The sequence below is a fragment of the Lagopus muta genome, chromosome 1, assembly GCF_023343835.1.
Source record: "Lagopus muta isolate bLagMut1 chromosome 1, bLagMut1 primary, whole genome shotgun sequence".
In the NCBI taxonomy this organism is placed as follows: domain Eukaryota; kingdom Metazoa; phylum Chordata; class Aves; order Galliformes; family Phasianidae; genus Lagopus; species Lagopus muta.
The window spans coordinates 35,971,838-35,989,430 of record NC_064433.1 but is presented as its reverse complement, the minus strand read 5'-3'; the positions used below and the strand labels follow the sequence as shown (position 1 = coordinate 35,989,430).

General features: G+C 39.1%; 1 protein-coding gene across 2 annotated transcripts in view; it reads right to left on the bottom strand.

Moving 5' to 3' along the window:
- Positions 1 to 17,593, bottom strand: part of TPH2 (tryptophan hydroxylase 2) — a 53,567-nt gene that overhangs the window by 17,396 nt on the left and 18,578 nt on the right. For both annotated transcript variants that reach the window (XM_048941177.1, XM_048941168.1), the window contains exon 8: positions 12,614 to 12,740. In XM_048941177.1, the coding sequence (XP_048797134.1) occupies positions 12,614 to 12,740 (127 nt within the window). The remainder of the gene's footprint in view (positions 1 to 12,613; positions 12,741 to 17,593) is intronic.

The following is a 17,593-nucleotide window of genomic DNA, read 5'->3' as shown; positions in this document are numbered from 1 at the left end:
TTAGGCTTGCTCTGCACTTCGATTTTTGTCCACTTCTCTTACATTATCTCAGTTGAAAACCTTGTAGTGGTCACAGAGATGGGAGAAAAGTCATTCTCACAAAAGCACACTTACTTCAACTTGCTTAATACTGTCAGAAGAATTCCTAATTTATTTCAATGTATTAACCAATAGTGCTGGGGCTCAATATGCAGCTAAGGAGATGAAACCACTGAAACTATGAACTGTTGCCGAGATCATTGGTTAAATATAAAGCACTGAAGCCCTAATGCTTTACCCTTCCTATTTCCCATTTCCTTTCATTTAACTCTTATCTTGAAGAACTTCTAAAACCTGGAGTTTTAAGGTTTGTTAATCTCATATGGAGTTATTAAGAACAAATGATGTGCAATAATGAACCATTTCCTTTCCAATTTATTTTACAATGTGTAACATGAATTCATGTTCAGTGCTTCCTACACTAGCTGAAGTGTGTATTTTCTCATTTCTTTTCAAGCTGTTGCTCCAAATTTCAGCTTTCCAGCCCTTTCACACAGTTAGCTCAAGAGGCATGGACAGGTCATTTGACTTGTTTGCTGGGACTCCAAGAGATAAGGTCCTCTGAATGTCAAATTACAAAGAAAAGGGGGGAAAAACAAGCTAAGTAAACATATGTCACAGCTGTCCACCCAGAGTCTTCAAACTGTGCTGTTTCATGTGACCCAACCTAATCCTCCATGATCTCTAAGGATTCACAGTCTGCAAACAGAGCCTGTCGTTACACACTGACGTTCCTGTTCTCCAGATCTACTGTTTCAAATGAAGACTTTGCATTAACAAAACCTACTAAAGTAAGAATATTACTTGCATGTGCAATACAGCACGGGTCGGCAGAAGGGAAGTGCTCCCTCAGCATTCTGGCTTATACTGCACCTTGTACTGCACCACTGCTTTAGCAAAAGAGCCAGGAACTCAAAAAGTGACAAGTTGGCATGACCCAAGTAAGAGCACTATTTGGAACAAATACACTACAAGAGGTCACTGAGTCGTCTTTCGTCTGCTAACATCATCATTTTACGAAGAGTTACCAACCCTAGGACTGTTGCCACAATTCTGAGCTGCACTGTTTAGAAAAACATCCAGAGGAGAGACAAGAACACCTTCAGAACCTTCAGACACACTTCCTCATCTGACAGTCAGCGCAAATATCTCCATAAAAGCCTAGCCCAGCCCCTAAGACCTGTTTCTCACAACTACCTTGGGAACATTAGCACTGATCCGGCACTGTTCCACTCCCTCCAACAATAAAATATTACACTACCTAAGAAGCCTACTGAGAAGGAGACTCAGCAGAAAAGGCCTAGAGTTGTGATGCTGCTTAAAGAAAGCCTCCTCAGACATTTTAATTGAGGAGGGGTATGAGGTCAGCAGCTGAAGTCCTGAAGTTTCTGTCAAAGAAGAGAAATCACAGCTCCAGAAGGATCTCAGAACTTGCGCAAGCTCTGAAACTGTAAGTGAAGAAAGGCACTGAAGAGGCAGTGACAATTGGCAATGCTTTTACCATATTTTCATTTCAAGAAAAAAATGCACTATTTCTTGGCAGTCGTATCCCTGCAAATGTTTGTTTTTAAGGAGAAAGAAAAAAAAAAAGTCTTCATTCCAAAAATAACAGCGCCCACACTAATTTTCTATGCCTAAAATAAATATTTAAATTCTTGCATCTATTTCTGAAAACTGATTTAATAACCAGATAGCTAAGGCTTGTTTTCAAACATCACAGTTTCTAACAGCAACACTGCATTTAAACTCAATGTTCTTTTCATCACATAAATGCAAGGGGACTCCCAAAAGCTTTTTTGGCTCTTAATGCATTTGCTTAACCTGCCTTGCAATAAGGAAAAAAAAAAGAAAAAAAAAAAAAGATAGTAGGCATCAGCACAAAAGTGGTGCAAGTTCTATTCATGTCAAGCTGACAGACAGATCAAAGAAGAGAAATAACTCAGGGAATTTTAAATATCTATTAATTTTGACACTAAAAATATATCCAAACTGAAGATGGCTTTCACAGCCTCAAACAAAATCTTTGTCAAGTACAGCTGAGCATCTCCTTGTCTCTCACTGATATTTTGGCAGTGAGGGCATGTAGAAAGAATTTGTCATAACTACAGATTAGTCAAGTGAGTCAACACCGGGTTACCTGCCAGAAGTCTGTAAACACATAGCAAATTACATGAATATGTATTCAGTAAAGTGGAAAAATGGTATATTAAGCAAGCATTTGTGAGCGCAGATTGCAGCTTTTCCCTGTACAGACAAAAGTCCAAGCAATTTACAGTGGCTCTGGTCTAGAAGTGACTTAACAGATGCAAAACTCACTCTAGAAATGATCAGAATGGCCAGGCTCTCACTGATTGGCAAGATTTCTGCTCTCATGTAGGTTCTAAATTCACTGCAGATACATTACATGGATCTGCTCATAAGTTAATATGTTTCTTGAGAGTGGAAGAAGTCATTCTATAAAGCTTTTTACATACTAGAAATTGAAAGTGTGCTGTTAAACTGTAAGTTTTCTATATGAAAATGGATAGAATTTATATATTTGTACCAATTATGGCCTACTTCTTCAAGAGAAGGAAGAAAAGCTTTTAGATAAAGAGCAGTATGTTTTATGGGAGGGAAAAAAAGAAGATAATCTTGGAGCACCCACTCTTTTCAGCATTTCTTTTAAAAGCTCTGTGATCAAACTGTTTTATCTAGCACTGTTAGCAGATACCATATTCTATAAATGCCATAATCTGCAGAAAGTTCTCTACAATGCACAAAAAATACAAAGCTTACAGATGTAAACTGAAGCAAAATCATCTTGTCAAAAAATGATCTTTGTCAACAGAAAAGCAAAATTTGAAGACAAGGCTGAACCTAAGAACTGAAGAAGATATATTGGAGTAGGGGGCATTCAGACTGTGCCTACAGGCACTGCCACATTACTGCTCTGCTCATTTTGCCTATGACACTGTTAGCCACATAGTAGTCATAGTGTCATTTATCAGACACCAGGCCTTTCTCTGCAGGCTTTTTTTTTTTTTTTTTTTTTCCAATCAACAATGCTCTGACATTTGGAGTATTTCCTTTAATTTTCTAAAATCATCAACAAATAATAATAATTAAAAAATCCCTTTACACAATTGCATCCCAAGGCCCCCTGGCCCCTCAGCCCTAAAAAGCAGCTAAGGGAAATTGTGGCATGCAATACTACATGCATTTGATTTTGACACAGACACGCATGACTGCAAAATCAAAGGCTCTCTGGAATAGAATCTTTCCCTGCAGAAAACAATAGTCCTAAATAACAGTTTTTGCCAAGTAAAATACTAACATAGTTTAACACCAATAAATCCTGACTTTGTTCACACAAATGTACACATACTGACTTTAATAGGAGAATGTACACATGGAAGCAAAGGTAGCCCACAGACCCAAAGTGTTTGAAAGTAATGGCAAATGTACCCTTGGCTTTCTGTGGTGTCAGGACTGGCCCTATGAATATATAATTTTGCTATACTTACAGAAACATTATGGCAGATCATCCAAAAATATCTCAATGAAAGATTTATGAAACCATATTCTATGCAGCACTCTGATGGCATTTGGTAGTAAGGTGACGACAGACGTAAGAACCACTTCAAAAGCTGTAGCACTAAGTAATTGAGCCCTAGGCAGACTTAGCTCTTTATGGATACCAGACGTATTTTATCTTACTTTCATACTTTTATCTGAGCATACAAAGAAAATACTCAGGAAAATGCTGGATGAGAGAACTAGACCGAATGCATGTAGTATGCTCAGTCCTTCAGCCTGTATTTAAAACAATTCAGATTAGCACAGTTGTGAATATTAAAGCGGGATCTTTTCAGCTCTGCATGAACAAAAATTTTTAGACTTTCCATAAGATGATGGCATTTGGGTTATACATAGTAGATAATAAGCATAATTTTCCTTCTGCAAGCAAAATCATTTACTGAAATGTCCCAGACAAGCAGAAGACGAGTGTATGATTTGAGGACACTGCTCGTTACCTTTTTTCTCCAGATGTTCCCACCAATCCACAAGAGGAGGGCTGGGTGTGCAGGGCTGCAGCAATGGTTGCACTCTGCAGTACAGCAGGGAGCTACAATGCTTGAGCTAAGAAAACCTGCAGCTGCCTCACCCCAACAGCATTACACATCACAGCCAGATAAACACGTAGCTGCTGGTACATCACCTGGTGTAGGGAACCTGCTTTGGCAGGGGGGTTGGACTCGATGATCTCTGGAGGTCCCTTCCAACCCCTACAGTTCTGTGATTCTGTGATTCTGCTCTGACAGCGCTGTTCCCAGTACAACTCAGCAGGGCCTTCCCCATGTGCAGACACCTAGATGTTTTTCCATGGCATCTCCAGCTGCTTGGGCTCCATGGAACTTGAGGGTAACACTAACTTCCCCGCCTGTGCACTTGCAGCAGACATTCCCTGAGCCCAAAGTGGCAAAATGAGTTGCCACGTGCTGGACTCCTTCACTTCTACACAAACCTATGTGCTGCTGTGGGAGGACCCTCCAGCTGGAGGATCTCTAGAGCAGATGACGTGCCAACCACTCTGCTACAGAACCTTACTGATTTAAGTATGGAAACAAATGCAATAGAAAAAGCAACAAGCATTATAAAATTTAGGTTGTTAATTTGCTTTGACGGCTATATACACCTCTGGGAATACTTGATCTATTACAGGAAGTAGTGTGGTGTACAAATAAAGCCTTACTAGCACGAAATTTTCACAGCTTTGAACACTACAGGAATACATTTTTACAAATGAGTTTCCCATGTTTATGTGCTATAAGCAAAGAAAAATCAGCATAGCAATCTCAGTATGAATGACATCTACACAGATTCCAGGTTTATCTCCTTCCTTCAAAATATAGGTGAAAGCACAGGGAGAGCCCAAAAGAGCAGCAACATACTCTGAACCTTTCCTCTAATGTTTGTTGTTTCTTGCCCATTTTCTTTAAATATTTATTCCTATAAGTTATGTGCTTTGTTAGTAGTTATTACCCAAAACACTTGTGTGCAACCTTTGCACACTGGAAACAACAATTTGTCCCGGTTACATATGGTCTATAAAAGACACTTTATACCCTTTTGTTGATATATTTTCAACGAGGTCAAAAGAGAAAAATATGCAAAAAACCTTATCAAAATTCATAGATTGCTTCCACCTATTCCTCAACATATCTCAAGTGGATGCAACACTGAGACGGTAAATGTTTGCTATTTGTGTTGTGTGCATTCCTACATTCTACAAATTCTTCCTGAGCTGTTCAGTCACTTTCATTACTGTTGCAGCAGAGCACACATTCTCTGTGAGCTGCTGAGCTATCACCATTGCAGAATCTGCATTTTCTTAATGAAAATGAAGTTGCTTCTGAAAATAAACAAATGTAATTAGCAAGCCACTGCTGTGTGAAATTTGCACCATTCTCTTGTTAACCTATATGTCAAAACATATTACTTTTGTGCATGTAAATTTGCATTTGCAGCTCAGTAACCTCGCAGATCATGATCTAACCACTTTGGAAGCATAATCTTACAAGAAATAAAAACAAATCCAGTGTCTTGCTGTAGTGTGTTATTTTATTAGCAGCCTTCTCTTCAGCGCTTTTAAGTGCTTAGGGCTTGATCTTCATAAACTGCATCCTGTCTACAAGGATTCATATTATTTCCACAACAATTTTTAATTGCTTCCCTGCTCCCAATTAAGTCAAAGTGGTCCTCTCTTCCATCTGGCTTCCTTATTACAGGGTTGGGCCCAAGTACACAAACATATTATTAAACAACATCATTTCCAGTTACTTGTGGGTGAAAAATTTGGTCTGGCAGGGCAACCTGAGATTCTCACACAAAGACCTCACCAACCCAAGCAGCTGCTAGAATGCATTCTGTATCACCTCCTAACAGCAGATGAACTCTCCTTACTGTTCTTAATTTCAATGGCCCCATACGAAGCATGAAATGTTTCATTTCCAGATGTAACTCATCCTGTGATTACCTACTTTGCCTAGAAACTAGATAAAAATAGGAACTTTGTGTATTAAATGTTTTGCAAGCCAGTATTTTATACCACCCTTCACAAATTAAAAACAAACAAAAGAGAGTCCAGCTCCCCACCTTCGCAGCTCTGGTTGGCAATATGATTTTACCACCACCTAAATTACTTCTCCCACTCCCTCACAGAACGTGTAGCAGCAGAATCACCTTTTTGTACCTTCTGCTGATCAGAAACTGCAGGAACTCACAAACTTGAACAGTGATGCCGGTTGATAAAGATGGATCTATTGAATCCTGCTCCCCTCCTGCACCTGGATACAGCTCATTTGTCCCCTCCTCAAGCAGTAGACCATGCCAGCTATACAGCATCAGGTCCACTTTTCTTGACATACAGAAAGTCTTCGAAATACAGACTCCCACTTCTGCAGGGAACACATTCAAAACTAGCTCAACTCTGCAGTGCTACTCTTAACTAAAAGTCACTTTAGAGTTGGAACTGCTCATTTACCCTGTTCCCCAGTCTGACAGTAAAGACATCCTCTCTCATTTTCTTTTCCAGTTCCAGCTGGAAAGTGAAAAAGGTTCAGGGAAGAAACACATGCACAAAGTTACAGAGCATCTTCCTAATGATGAATAAATATATAAACTAGTGCTTTTCAATCTAAAAAAGGAGACAAAGAATGATGCAATCCTGTGAAGTCATGGGGGCACAGAGAAAGAGTTTAGCTATGACTGATTATTCTCTTTCCAAATAAAGAACGACATGCGAACAACAACAAAAACTAGGAATCAGAATAGAAACAACCAAATGAGACAGTTCATCGGACAGTGAAGAGCTGAGATACAGAGCCCTCTGCAGAAGATACGATAGGTACTAAAAATTTACACGTCTTCAAGGACAGAAGGCTGTCAATGAACAGATATCTGCTCCAGATAATTAAATACATTACATCCACATCTGCCTTAAGAGTCTTGAGTTTGAGTGGTCAGAAACCAGGATACTTTTGGAAAAAAAAATCAGGCATGCTCATCTTGTTCTTACCCTCTTCCAGAGCAGCTGTGCAGGGTTCCCCTTGGGGTCAATGTACCAGCCACATGGGCTAACCAGTACAGCAGTTCCTACAGATCCAAACCTGGCAACAGACTGTCCAAACCCAGAACAAAGACTTCCACAAACACAATTCCCACAGAAGATGTTGAGTGTCTGCTCCCATTTCATCAACAGAACTCTTCACATTCTCCCTGTAGTAACTTCTCTGAAGCGCTGGCTTATTTTTATGTAGTACAGTCTTTTGTTTTTGAGATATAAAGCTAGTTAGGCATTGCTGCTGAGATTTTGTTCTCGTGCCATGAATCTCCTGTGTGATGACAATGAAAATGCACTGCAAGGGAACAGTGCAGTACTCTAAAATATTAAATATTGATCCTTGGAATCTAGAGTTTTTTCTCTCCCTTAATATGGTTCAGTGATATATGTACTGTACTGTCTTTTTCGCTCACCTTTGTGCTCACCTATATGGTTAACATGCTGGAGGACAGACTTGATATCAGCACTTCAATTATTTTATCAAGAAATGTTGGAACAGGTCCTTAAAATCTGGGGACCATTATCTGTTATTAATACCTTCAGAACATTATACAGAGAAAAACCAGAGATTAGAGTTTGCTTTAGAGCTGCAGTCTGTGAGCTAGGCAATACCTCACCTATCAAAGAAGGGCAATCCAATTCTCCTGATTCAAACAGATTTGTATGACTTTGCAACAGCTGAGAAGACAACAACGTTCCATCACCCTTGTTCTCTGCTTCTTGTATCACTTCAGATTTTGCTTTCAGGCAATTTCCAATATATACATATAGGAATCTTTGCCTGGTGAAAATCAGGAGCAGATACAGCCCTAGCCACGTGCTTTTACCTCCCAAATGATGAACAATAAGGATATCAGTATTTCTAGTCTCATGCTGTCTGGCAGGACAATGTCTGGCTCCTTCATATATACTTTATGTCCTACCTTTTACACTGGGAACAGGTTCATCTTCTCTAAGTGACATGCACCCCAGTCAAGAGTCATTTCATGACTCTCTTAAGTCTGTTAAAATTTACTCAAGCAGTTCTCACATCATATTCACTCTCAGTAATTCATGCTGCAGCTCTTCTATTAATAAACAGCAGGCACAGACAGAAGCATCTCTTTTACAAGAAACTCTATTATGTCACCCCTGGACTTAGGTTACATGCTCTGCTCACTCCTGGCATTTGTCACACAATACAGCATACTATTTGGGATAAAGAAAAATGTTTGAACGTTGAACTTCAGAATGTTCAGTGAATGCCATAGCTCTTCAGCTATGATAGTAGGTTTTAGGTGGCCAGTACAAAATTATTTTTATGTGGCAGAATGGCTTCAGCAGGGGAGCTGACTGCAGACTTAGAGCAGTGGTAGATTGTTGCCTGTCATTTTGCTATATAAATGAGGAATATTCAAGAAACCTTAATTTTTCAGATGTATATTAAGAATGTTCAAAATCTCTTGCACTTCTGTAGTTTTCTTCTCTGCTCCATTTGTTTCCTTATGGAGGAAGACAGTTACCCAACTCACAAGCTGTACTTATGGCCTAGCACTAGTGATAGTACCTCTGGGAAATGTTATCTGTTGCTTTGAAGATGAGATCACAACAATTTGTCCTCTCCTTCAAGATATCTACTCAAAGTTACCACATGCAACCCACCCTTTGTCTGCAATGCTCGTTTCTTCCATTCTGTTTATGACCTCAGTAAACAATGTGTAATTGTCCTGAATCATATGCCAGCCGTTCAGTATGGGAAAAGAACTAGAATGAAGACAAGAGAACTGGGCAGCGTAGACCTTTGAGGAAAACAGGCAAATGAGTTCACACGAATTACCATCAATTTCTCCCAGATAGGCAGTTCTGAGCAATTTTTTTTTTTTTAATCCTAGTATATGTATGTAAAACATTTAGTATGTGATACATACACAGACAAATGAAATTCATCTGTAGAAATATACAATTGGCCTCAGTCATTATCCAGGCAACAAAAAACATTTAGATTTATAATAAGCCTGAAACACATTTTCAAGACCTCATCACACAATTTCTCACAGTTCCATCAGATTATGATTCAATTCACTATTGTGGGGTTGGTGGCTTTTTTTTTTTTCACATAAAGGCAGACAAAACAATAGCCTCATGCTATTAAAATACCAGGAAAAACGTTGTCAAGAAAAATGAAAAGGTGCCAATCTTTTTTCAGTTCTGCAGAACTGAAGGTTTAAGTGCACCTTCCAGCAAGAAATTTTTGGAAAAAAAACTTGCTGGGACTAATTAATCCCTAATTGTCAAATTCTTGGATGGAAAGATTTGGTGATAAAGTGCATACAGACCACAGACACTGTGCTAACTGATTCTTTTCTGAGTGGAGCAAACTGACTGGTGGTGATTGAATTGTACATACACATACTCCCCTCGCTCCCTTGCAGAAGGCAGCTTGAACTGTGCTGGAAGAACCCAACAGGAGTGGGAGTCATTCCTGCCATCAGTAAAAAAGAAAGAATCCTGCTTATCAACTTGCAGCTTCACAAAGACAGCTGCTCTCCAGCTCCCAAGTCCACAAATTACAAAGTCATATCAGAATATAAACTGAGGTATATTTTTTGTACAATTTTCCTGACAAAACCTTATGTTATGTGCTATTAAATGTGTTATAAATTATATATTATATAAATTAATTGCAACACCTCATGTCAATCCCACCCTTCAGCTTACAGTTTGAGAGCTAAGTAGAAAAGACAGACTGTTTTCACACAGTACTAAAATAAACAGAAAGACCAGGCACACTTGAAAAATCAACTCAAAACCATTTTTTAGAACGTCACACAGAGTAGCACAAGACATTAGTTATGATGATTGTAATTAGCACCCAGACATACAAAGTCAATACTGCATTTCCTCAGCTAGTAACTGCATTGTACCACAGGACAAGTGAAAAAAAAAGCGAATTGTGGAAATATTTTGCCTTGTTTCAGTAATCTGTCTCTCAATCACTTGTTTTTCTTTCTTTACTCCCCTAAAACACTGTAAGTGGAACAGCATCTCTTAAAAACTACTGCAAATACAGTTTTTAGGATCTTTCACTACTCCATTTTTCAAGGCAAGAGAGCTTAAGTTTGAAAAGGAGCAGCAGCCATTCCAACCCTCTTGCTCCAATCTGACCAACAGACTTCAGCAAGGGGATGGGGTACTCTCCAATCCCTCTATTTTCAGCCCTCTTCCCCTACAGGTGTTCTCCCTCCGGCTGACCTCTGCAATGCTCCCCCATTTAATCCCTGCCCTCAGAGGCACTGCACAGAAGTGACTGATTGCCATGTACCAAATTATCCTGGCCTGCCCAGGGACAAGACTCCTGCTTGCTCTCCATGAACCATGTCAGATCTACAGAGACAAAGCCACCCACACATTTCCTTTGTAGCTCAAGACTGATCATACACAAAGAGCAGATCTATCAAGGCAGATACACAGTGGCTTTTGAGAGCAGAATGGAGCGGAAGATTAGGAAATCACCTGTAATAATTCTTCCCTTTCTAGTCTGAATTCCTAAGAGGCATTTTCTTCTCTTCCAGAGCCATTGTCCTCCCTGTAAGGGCTCAGCTGTTAATGTCACTATCTTTTGAAACAGGTCATGATAATGGCAAGCTAGCTTTGGGCATATTGCTTCAAGCTCATTAATATGCATGTTCTCTCTCCATTCATTTGTTTCTGTATTTACTTTGAAGTTGCCTAGCTGGAACCTGCATTGCTTTTCTGCATTAAGACTCTTGGCTGGCATTTTTCAGCTTGCTGCATCTGGTTTTTGTTGATTCTGTGTTTTTTTTTTGTTTTTTTTTTTTTAAATCTAGGTTGGAAATGGAACAGAATATTGCAAAAGTCAGTTAATAGCACATCAAGTGACATTTGGTGCCCAACTGAATGCATTTCTTGGCCTCCTTACCCTCTCCACTGAGAGATGTTCTTTCTACTTGCTCTCAAACTGACTTTGTTTACATTGCAAATTTTAGGGCAAGTTACATCTCTGTATTTGTCAAGCACCTGCCTCAGGGGAGAATAGCTCTTCATTGTGAATCCACAAAAAAATAACAACACCTGGGTTACCATAAGGCTCTTTTCTAAATGTCTCTTCCACCTGAAAGAGCTATTTCCAGCATGGGAGGAGAAATCAACTTTGACTCAGATATCAAATTCTCAGTATGATAAGGAAAAGTGATTCAACTGTCTTCTTTTATTTTTGGCTTTGTGATTCGGGAGCAGTTCATTGTTCAGATGACATAGTCAGTCATAACTGAATTTCTGTGAGGGGGAAGAGTAAAAGCATTTATATAATATTCAGAGGTCATTTTATATTAATATCTCTCCCAAACAGATTAGTCTCAACCTTGTACGCTGCAACAGGTCCATGTCCATGTCACCTAAGGTTATTATGGGGGGAAAGACTTGGACATACTATTTTCCTCAGAATACCCACAGAAATAGCCAGTTAGCTAGTTCTTCTTGAGGATGCAGGTCATGACAAGGTAGCTCTGCTTCCTACCAAGTCCATTCCTAGCAAATTTGCAAACACACAGCTTTCTTGAGTCCTCCCTACAAACAACAGTTTCTTCTCAGCAGGTAGCCATTATAAAAGCAAAGAACATATTCTGAAATGTGTGAGAGGAAGAGGCCAGGAGCAAAACATCAAGCCTGTCTAAGCAGAGAGTGGAGCTGTCTGATTATATAAATTTGCTGGCCTCTTCTGGAAGGCTACAGGAGAAAAAAAGAAAAAAAGAAAAAAAAAAAAAAAACAGGTACAAACTCCTTTTTCAGCAGACTCTAAGACACTGCTAAGACAGTGTATCAAAACTATGATAGTTTAATAGAGCTTTTATTGAATCTGCTTGTAATAGTGTCCAGTTAAATTGATGAAATACAAAATTCAGCTCACAGCCACTGGCTGAGGCAGTTGACCACAGTCTAGATCTACTGCTGCTTAATCTTGGCTTAGTAACTACATACTCTTCAACAGAAACAGTAGTAAGGATGTAAAATCATTTTAAAATCCATCACACACTACAATGCAGTGAGCATCTGCAAGACTGATAAGTGAATGCAGGAACAGCAATGCTAAGAGCCAAAGTGGCCACCTGTGGAGGGACTAACAAAGCAGAGCTGAGAGCGCGCACCAAAATATTTTCTTCTATTTTTTTTTTTCCCCAAAAATTACCTTACTTACTTATTTTCAGTACCTTAAAGCAAACAAAATCCATTTCAGTGAACCCTTGGAACTGGATTGTTATTCCAGATAAATAATAAAACTGATTACCCGAGCATTAGCATGTTTAGCTTTGCTCCTAATAAAAACAATGGAAAAAGACCTAAAGCTCTGTGATTGTCACAGCACAGTCACTCATAATTTGAACCAGCTCTGGTAAAAACAATGCATGTCACTTCATTAATCAAAAAGGATGACAGGTAAGAGAGAGCATGCTACAGAACGATTTAACTCACGGTGGCTAATTTCTGAACATCTTCATCAGATGCTCCCAAAGAAGCGAGTCCTATCTCTTGCGAAAACTGGGCAAACTTAGGATCAGCAAGTAGAGGCACATGTCCCAAAAGTTCATGGCATGTATCCCTAGAGGAATGGGAATGAGAAGAAAGCCATTACAGGAATAAATGCTATAGTAATTCCATAATCAATTTAACATACACCATCTTGGTCAGACCTCTACTCAAAACGTCTCATCACAAAACATATTTTTTACATTACGGTTCTTCCCTGTGCACAGTTCTACATAAAGTTTATTTATATCTACATAGAGTTTATATCTACATAGAGTTTATTTCTATTAAATGGATTAGCACCACTTTTTCCATGATTTCCCCATCGTTTACAGACTAACTGGAAGGTACAATCACTGCTGTCTTTCAGGCTTAGTTCCATGAAGAGCAAATTGCTTGTCTTACAATACAGTTCACAGCAATTCTATCCACACAAATCAAGTTCAAAACCCGAACTCTTCCTCTTCTCCATTCCCCTTTCCACATCCCAGTACAGCTCCACAACCAAACGTTTCGCAGCTTACCTGTAGAAATTTAGCACAATAATTACAAAGTTATCTGGTGTGCCTAACTACACATTTGCCCTGACTTCCTATTGTAATCAGTGGTTACTTTTATTATGAAGTCCAGTTCTTACCAGACAGGTTTCAGAAAAAAGCAGATAACCTGTCTTGTTTCAAAAAGAACTACTGTCTACACCTGTAAGTGCATTATTAGTCACAACAAAGTGCAAATATAAGTCTACAAAAAACTGCTAACCAAACACACAAAAGTGCACATGTATCATCTACAAAAGCTCTCAAACAATTCTGAAAGTTTTGGTGCATTTGTTCACAGAAAATAATGGACTTGGTAGTAAAGTTCACTTTAAAAAATCAGATCTGACATTTCCTTTGCTTTTGTCTCTTCAAAGACATTTCTCTTGTTTTTTTCTTTTAAGCTGTAAACAAATGTTTTAAAGGCAGGGAGAAAACATCAAGATATTTGCTTTCTATCCAAGATCATCCTATTTGTCTTTTATAAGCTATTTTTGTTCTAAAAGACACAGAACCTGACACTTCAGATAAATCACAAAAACAACGCTATATATAATTTAGAGTTTCCGATTCGTATTCGCTATTTCTTACCATAAATTCTGTGCCAACTGTGCCTAGATAGACACTACCTTCTGAATGTGTGCAAACGAGCATTACCATAGCACTTCTGGCATTCCTAGTTTGCCTCAGCAACAGCCTATCACAAATGCAGTTCGGGTATTGCAGGCCATCTTCTCCGCTCAGATGGTCTCACTCATTGCTTACCAACATTTGCTCATGTTACATTCGCGCTTTCTGGTGAGATGAATACAGCTCTGAAGCTGCGCACAACAAGTTAGAACTGAGTTCACATTTAAGTAATTCATTCCATCATCCAGAATAATTACCAAATCTCATTTCTCTTCTTTCCCAGGCATAAGTATTTCCAAAAGATGCGGGGGACATAAGCAAACGCTCATGACACATGAGCACATGTTCCATAGACACTGACTAGAGATTCAGTTGCAGTAATACCAACTGAGTGTACTGCCTGAAAAAGAGGAGGCTGAAGGGAGGATCCGTGGTGGCCTACAGCTCCTCCTGAGGGGAGCAGAAGGGCAGCGCTGAGCTCTGCTCTCTGGTAACAGCACCAGGAACAGAGGGAACAGCATGGAGCTTTGTCAGGGGAAGGTCAGGCTGGGGATTAGGAGAATGATCTTCACTAGAGGGTAGTCAGGCCATGGAACAGGCAGCCCAGGGCAGTGGTCACAGCATCAAGGCAACAAAGTGCAAGAAGCATTTGGACAACACTGCTGACATAAGGATTTGATTTTTGCGTGATCCTGTGTGCAGCCAGGAGTTGCTTTCGATGATCCTTATCAGTGCCCTCCAAATCAGGATCTTCTATGATTGTATGCTTACCTTTACTGGTGTTCTTATCTCTCTATTCAACAGCTAAGGAACATGTATGATATGTACAGCTGGCCAGGAACAGTATCAGACTTAGTTACTTAGCTAAAGAAAATTGTTTGCTTTTTTGTTTTCCTCTCTCATTCTCTGGCAAAGTTTGTGTTTCTTTCTCAAAGTAAGATCTTTTCTCCCTTTTTTCTACATCACAGCATGCCCTTCTAGAACACAAGGGATTCCTGCTTTCTCTGTTTTTCTTCAAAACAGCTGACAAGAAGGCTTTTCTTTCCTTGCCTCCATACCCTTTCGCTTGGTGGTGCTCTGAGACGTGAAAGATGATCAAAGTTTCCTACCACAAGACCTGTAGCTTAGACAGTATTCCTTTCCTCATTAGAGTTCAGACTTGAAAAATTGGCTTGCTCTGCATGGTATCTCTTTGTTCAGGAGATGGTTTGCATCACTTGGGCAGATAATCAAAGGGTAATGACCCTTTTTTACTAATTTAGTTTCAGTCACAACAATTTCTTGTCATCTCCTGCAAGGTTTAGCTCACTAATAACACAAAGAACTGCAGAAAAATGGAGTTTGCTGTATGATGGATACACTGAGAGAATTACCAGTGCCAAACAATTCCCCTGGAGGAGTCTGATTTCTCTAGCCATTACCTTCAGTGCAGAAAGGGGCCACAAACACACTCCCTGGAAGTCCAGAGCTTGTAATTCCACTTCCTATCCACACTGAAGAAATCAACACAGACTGCCGAACACTTCACCAGATCTATTTAAGGCAACTTCATACCAGTAGTTCAAATAAGGAGAACAAAGAAAAATAAGCAGGACTGGCTTCAAGTTCTTGGCTCCAGGAAGGATTCTGCAATGCTTGTGGAACCTGAGTGAGTATCTACATCTCTATTTTCCTGTGCAGAAGTTGCAGCTCCCAGAAACAAGTGAGCAAAGATGTGTTTTTCCTAGTTCTGCAATGGGGTATAGGCTCTTTATGTTACTTCCACCATCACACAAAAAGAGAACAGACAAAGGCTAGCCTGGCCCTATAAACTTGTCTTTCTGCTGGTAAGAGGAGGAAAATGCAGAGGCAGAAAATACTTCTCTTCTGCCTTCAGTTTGTAGATTTTTCCATTAAAACTATTGTTTTAACTGAGTAGTTATAAAAAAAAGGAAGCTTGAAACCAAAGAGCACGGGGAAAAAACAAAAAACTAAACAGTAACAGAAAAACACCACAAAAGCCCACACCTTCCAGGAAGAACCATGAGCCAGCATTTGAGATTGTCACTGGAGTCTGCTAGATTTCCCTGCCAGTCTGGTCCTTTATAGATAGCCTAAACAACATAATTCTTTGCTTAACTACCAAGGTTTGATTCTTTTGTTTTGTTTTATTCAGAAAATAATTAAGTTCCTTTAATTTATTCCCACACATCGCTCAGAGAAAATAAGATTTTTGTATTGCGCTTTTCACAGCAAAAGATTTTTCTTGAAGTAAATTAGCAGAGCAGAGGAAATCTATATAACTCTGTGAACGTAGTAGGAACATAATGAAACTGAGGAAGAAATGTTTTAAAATGCGTATAGTAGTGATACAGATCAAACCAAATGAACTCTCTAATTTGTATCTAGCTCTATATCCTGGGTGTTAAATCTGATGGAAAGCCCACTGAAGTCAAAAGGAGTCTTTTCAGCAGGTTTATATCATTGAAATGCAACATTCACCAAGCCATGGACCTGCAACAAACCTCATTATGGTCCCATATATCAACTAGTACATCTCAGGGCATTGCAGCTGCAGCAGAAGATGAAGAGCTGTCCTTCCTCAAGTCAGTTTAGTTTTGCCATTGATTTCAACAAAGCCAGAATTTCACTCTACATTTCCAATAACAATTACTATGTGCTCCATTTTATGAAAAGAAATCACACACAATATGAAAGGGATTTTCAAAATTTTCCTACAGAGTCAGTGCAACATTTTAAATAGTTTCAGAACAAGCAGGTCTGCAGAAAGAAAGCAACATAATTACGGCGTGACAACTTCCTTCCTCTATTAATCATATTTAGAGCTGTTAAGACCAAAACTTGAATTTTTAAGCTCAGCCCAAACAGGGAACAAAATTATTAATTCTATTTTAATAAGTGATAAATAAGTCATAAGACACTGACTTTCCAGATGCCACAACCAGAAAGGTTACAGAAAGTAGGTGTAATTACTAAGGTTTTAGTATGATACAGAGTAATTCTGAAAGTAAGCAGTATCCTGAAAACCATACAGGTCACAAATATACAAATCAATGAACGTGAGAACATTAGCAAGAATACAGGCACACTTGCTTGTTTCCTGGATGATGTTCCACTTAGAGTTATATACCTGAATCCCCTATCAATAGATGAAAGCCCACTCCTAATTATATATGAGGTTAATAAAAATCTGAGTACTGCTGAATATTGGCAGGTGTTGCAAACAGTAAAGAAAATATTTGGTGCAATGCCTAGTATTTCCTAAGTGTAATTTATTTTTTTGAAATACCTACAGATGTTCTCAGGCAGACCAGAGGAGGTCCAGCACCATACATACAAGGCACTCTTTCTGGGTTACCTTAAAACTTTAAAAAATTAAAGTCCTAATTACAGAGATTACAGAAGTGAATGCATTAATTCAGAGACCAGCACCTCTTACCCAACACAAACATGCACACAAAACTAGCCTCACGGTACCTCAGCAGATACTCTGCTCTGTTCACACACTGAAAAGATGAGTGGATATGCATGGTACAGCACCACCTGCTGACTCTGTCCAGAATAACGTTAGAGCATTTTTAGATGCAGCTTACTATGCAGTTCCATTAATCCTTTTACATCAAAAAAAAGTACTATTCCATGGTTTCAGCACTCTATTCAGGAAATCAAAGTTAGGCATGGGTCCAAATGTTCACATGAGTGAAGCTGAATACATACACATGAACCCTTTATTTCTGCCACATTTTACAGAAAGTAGCAT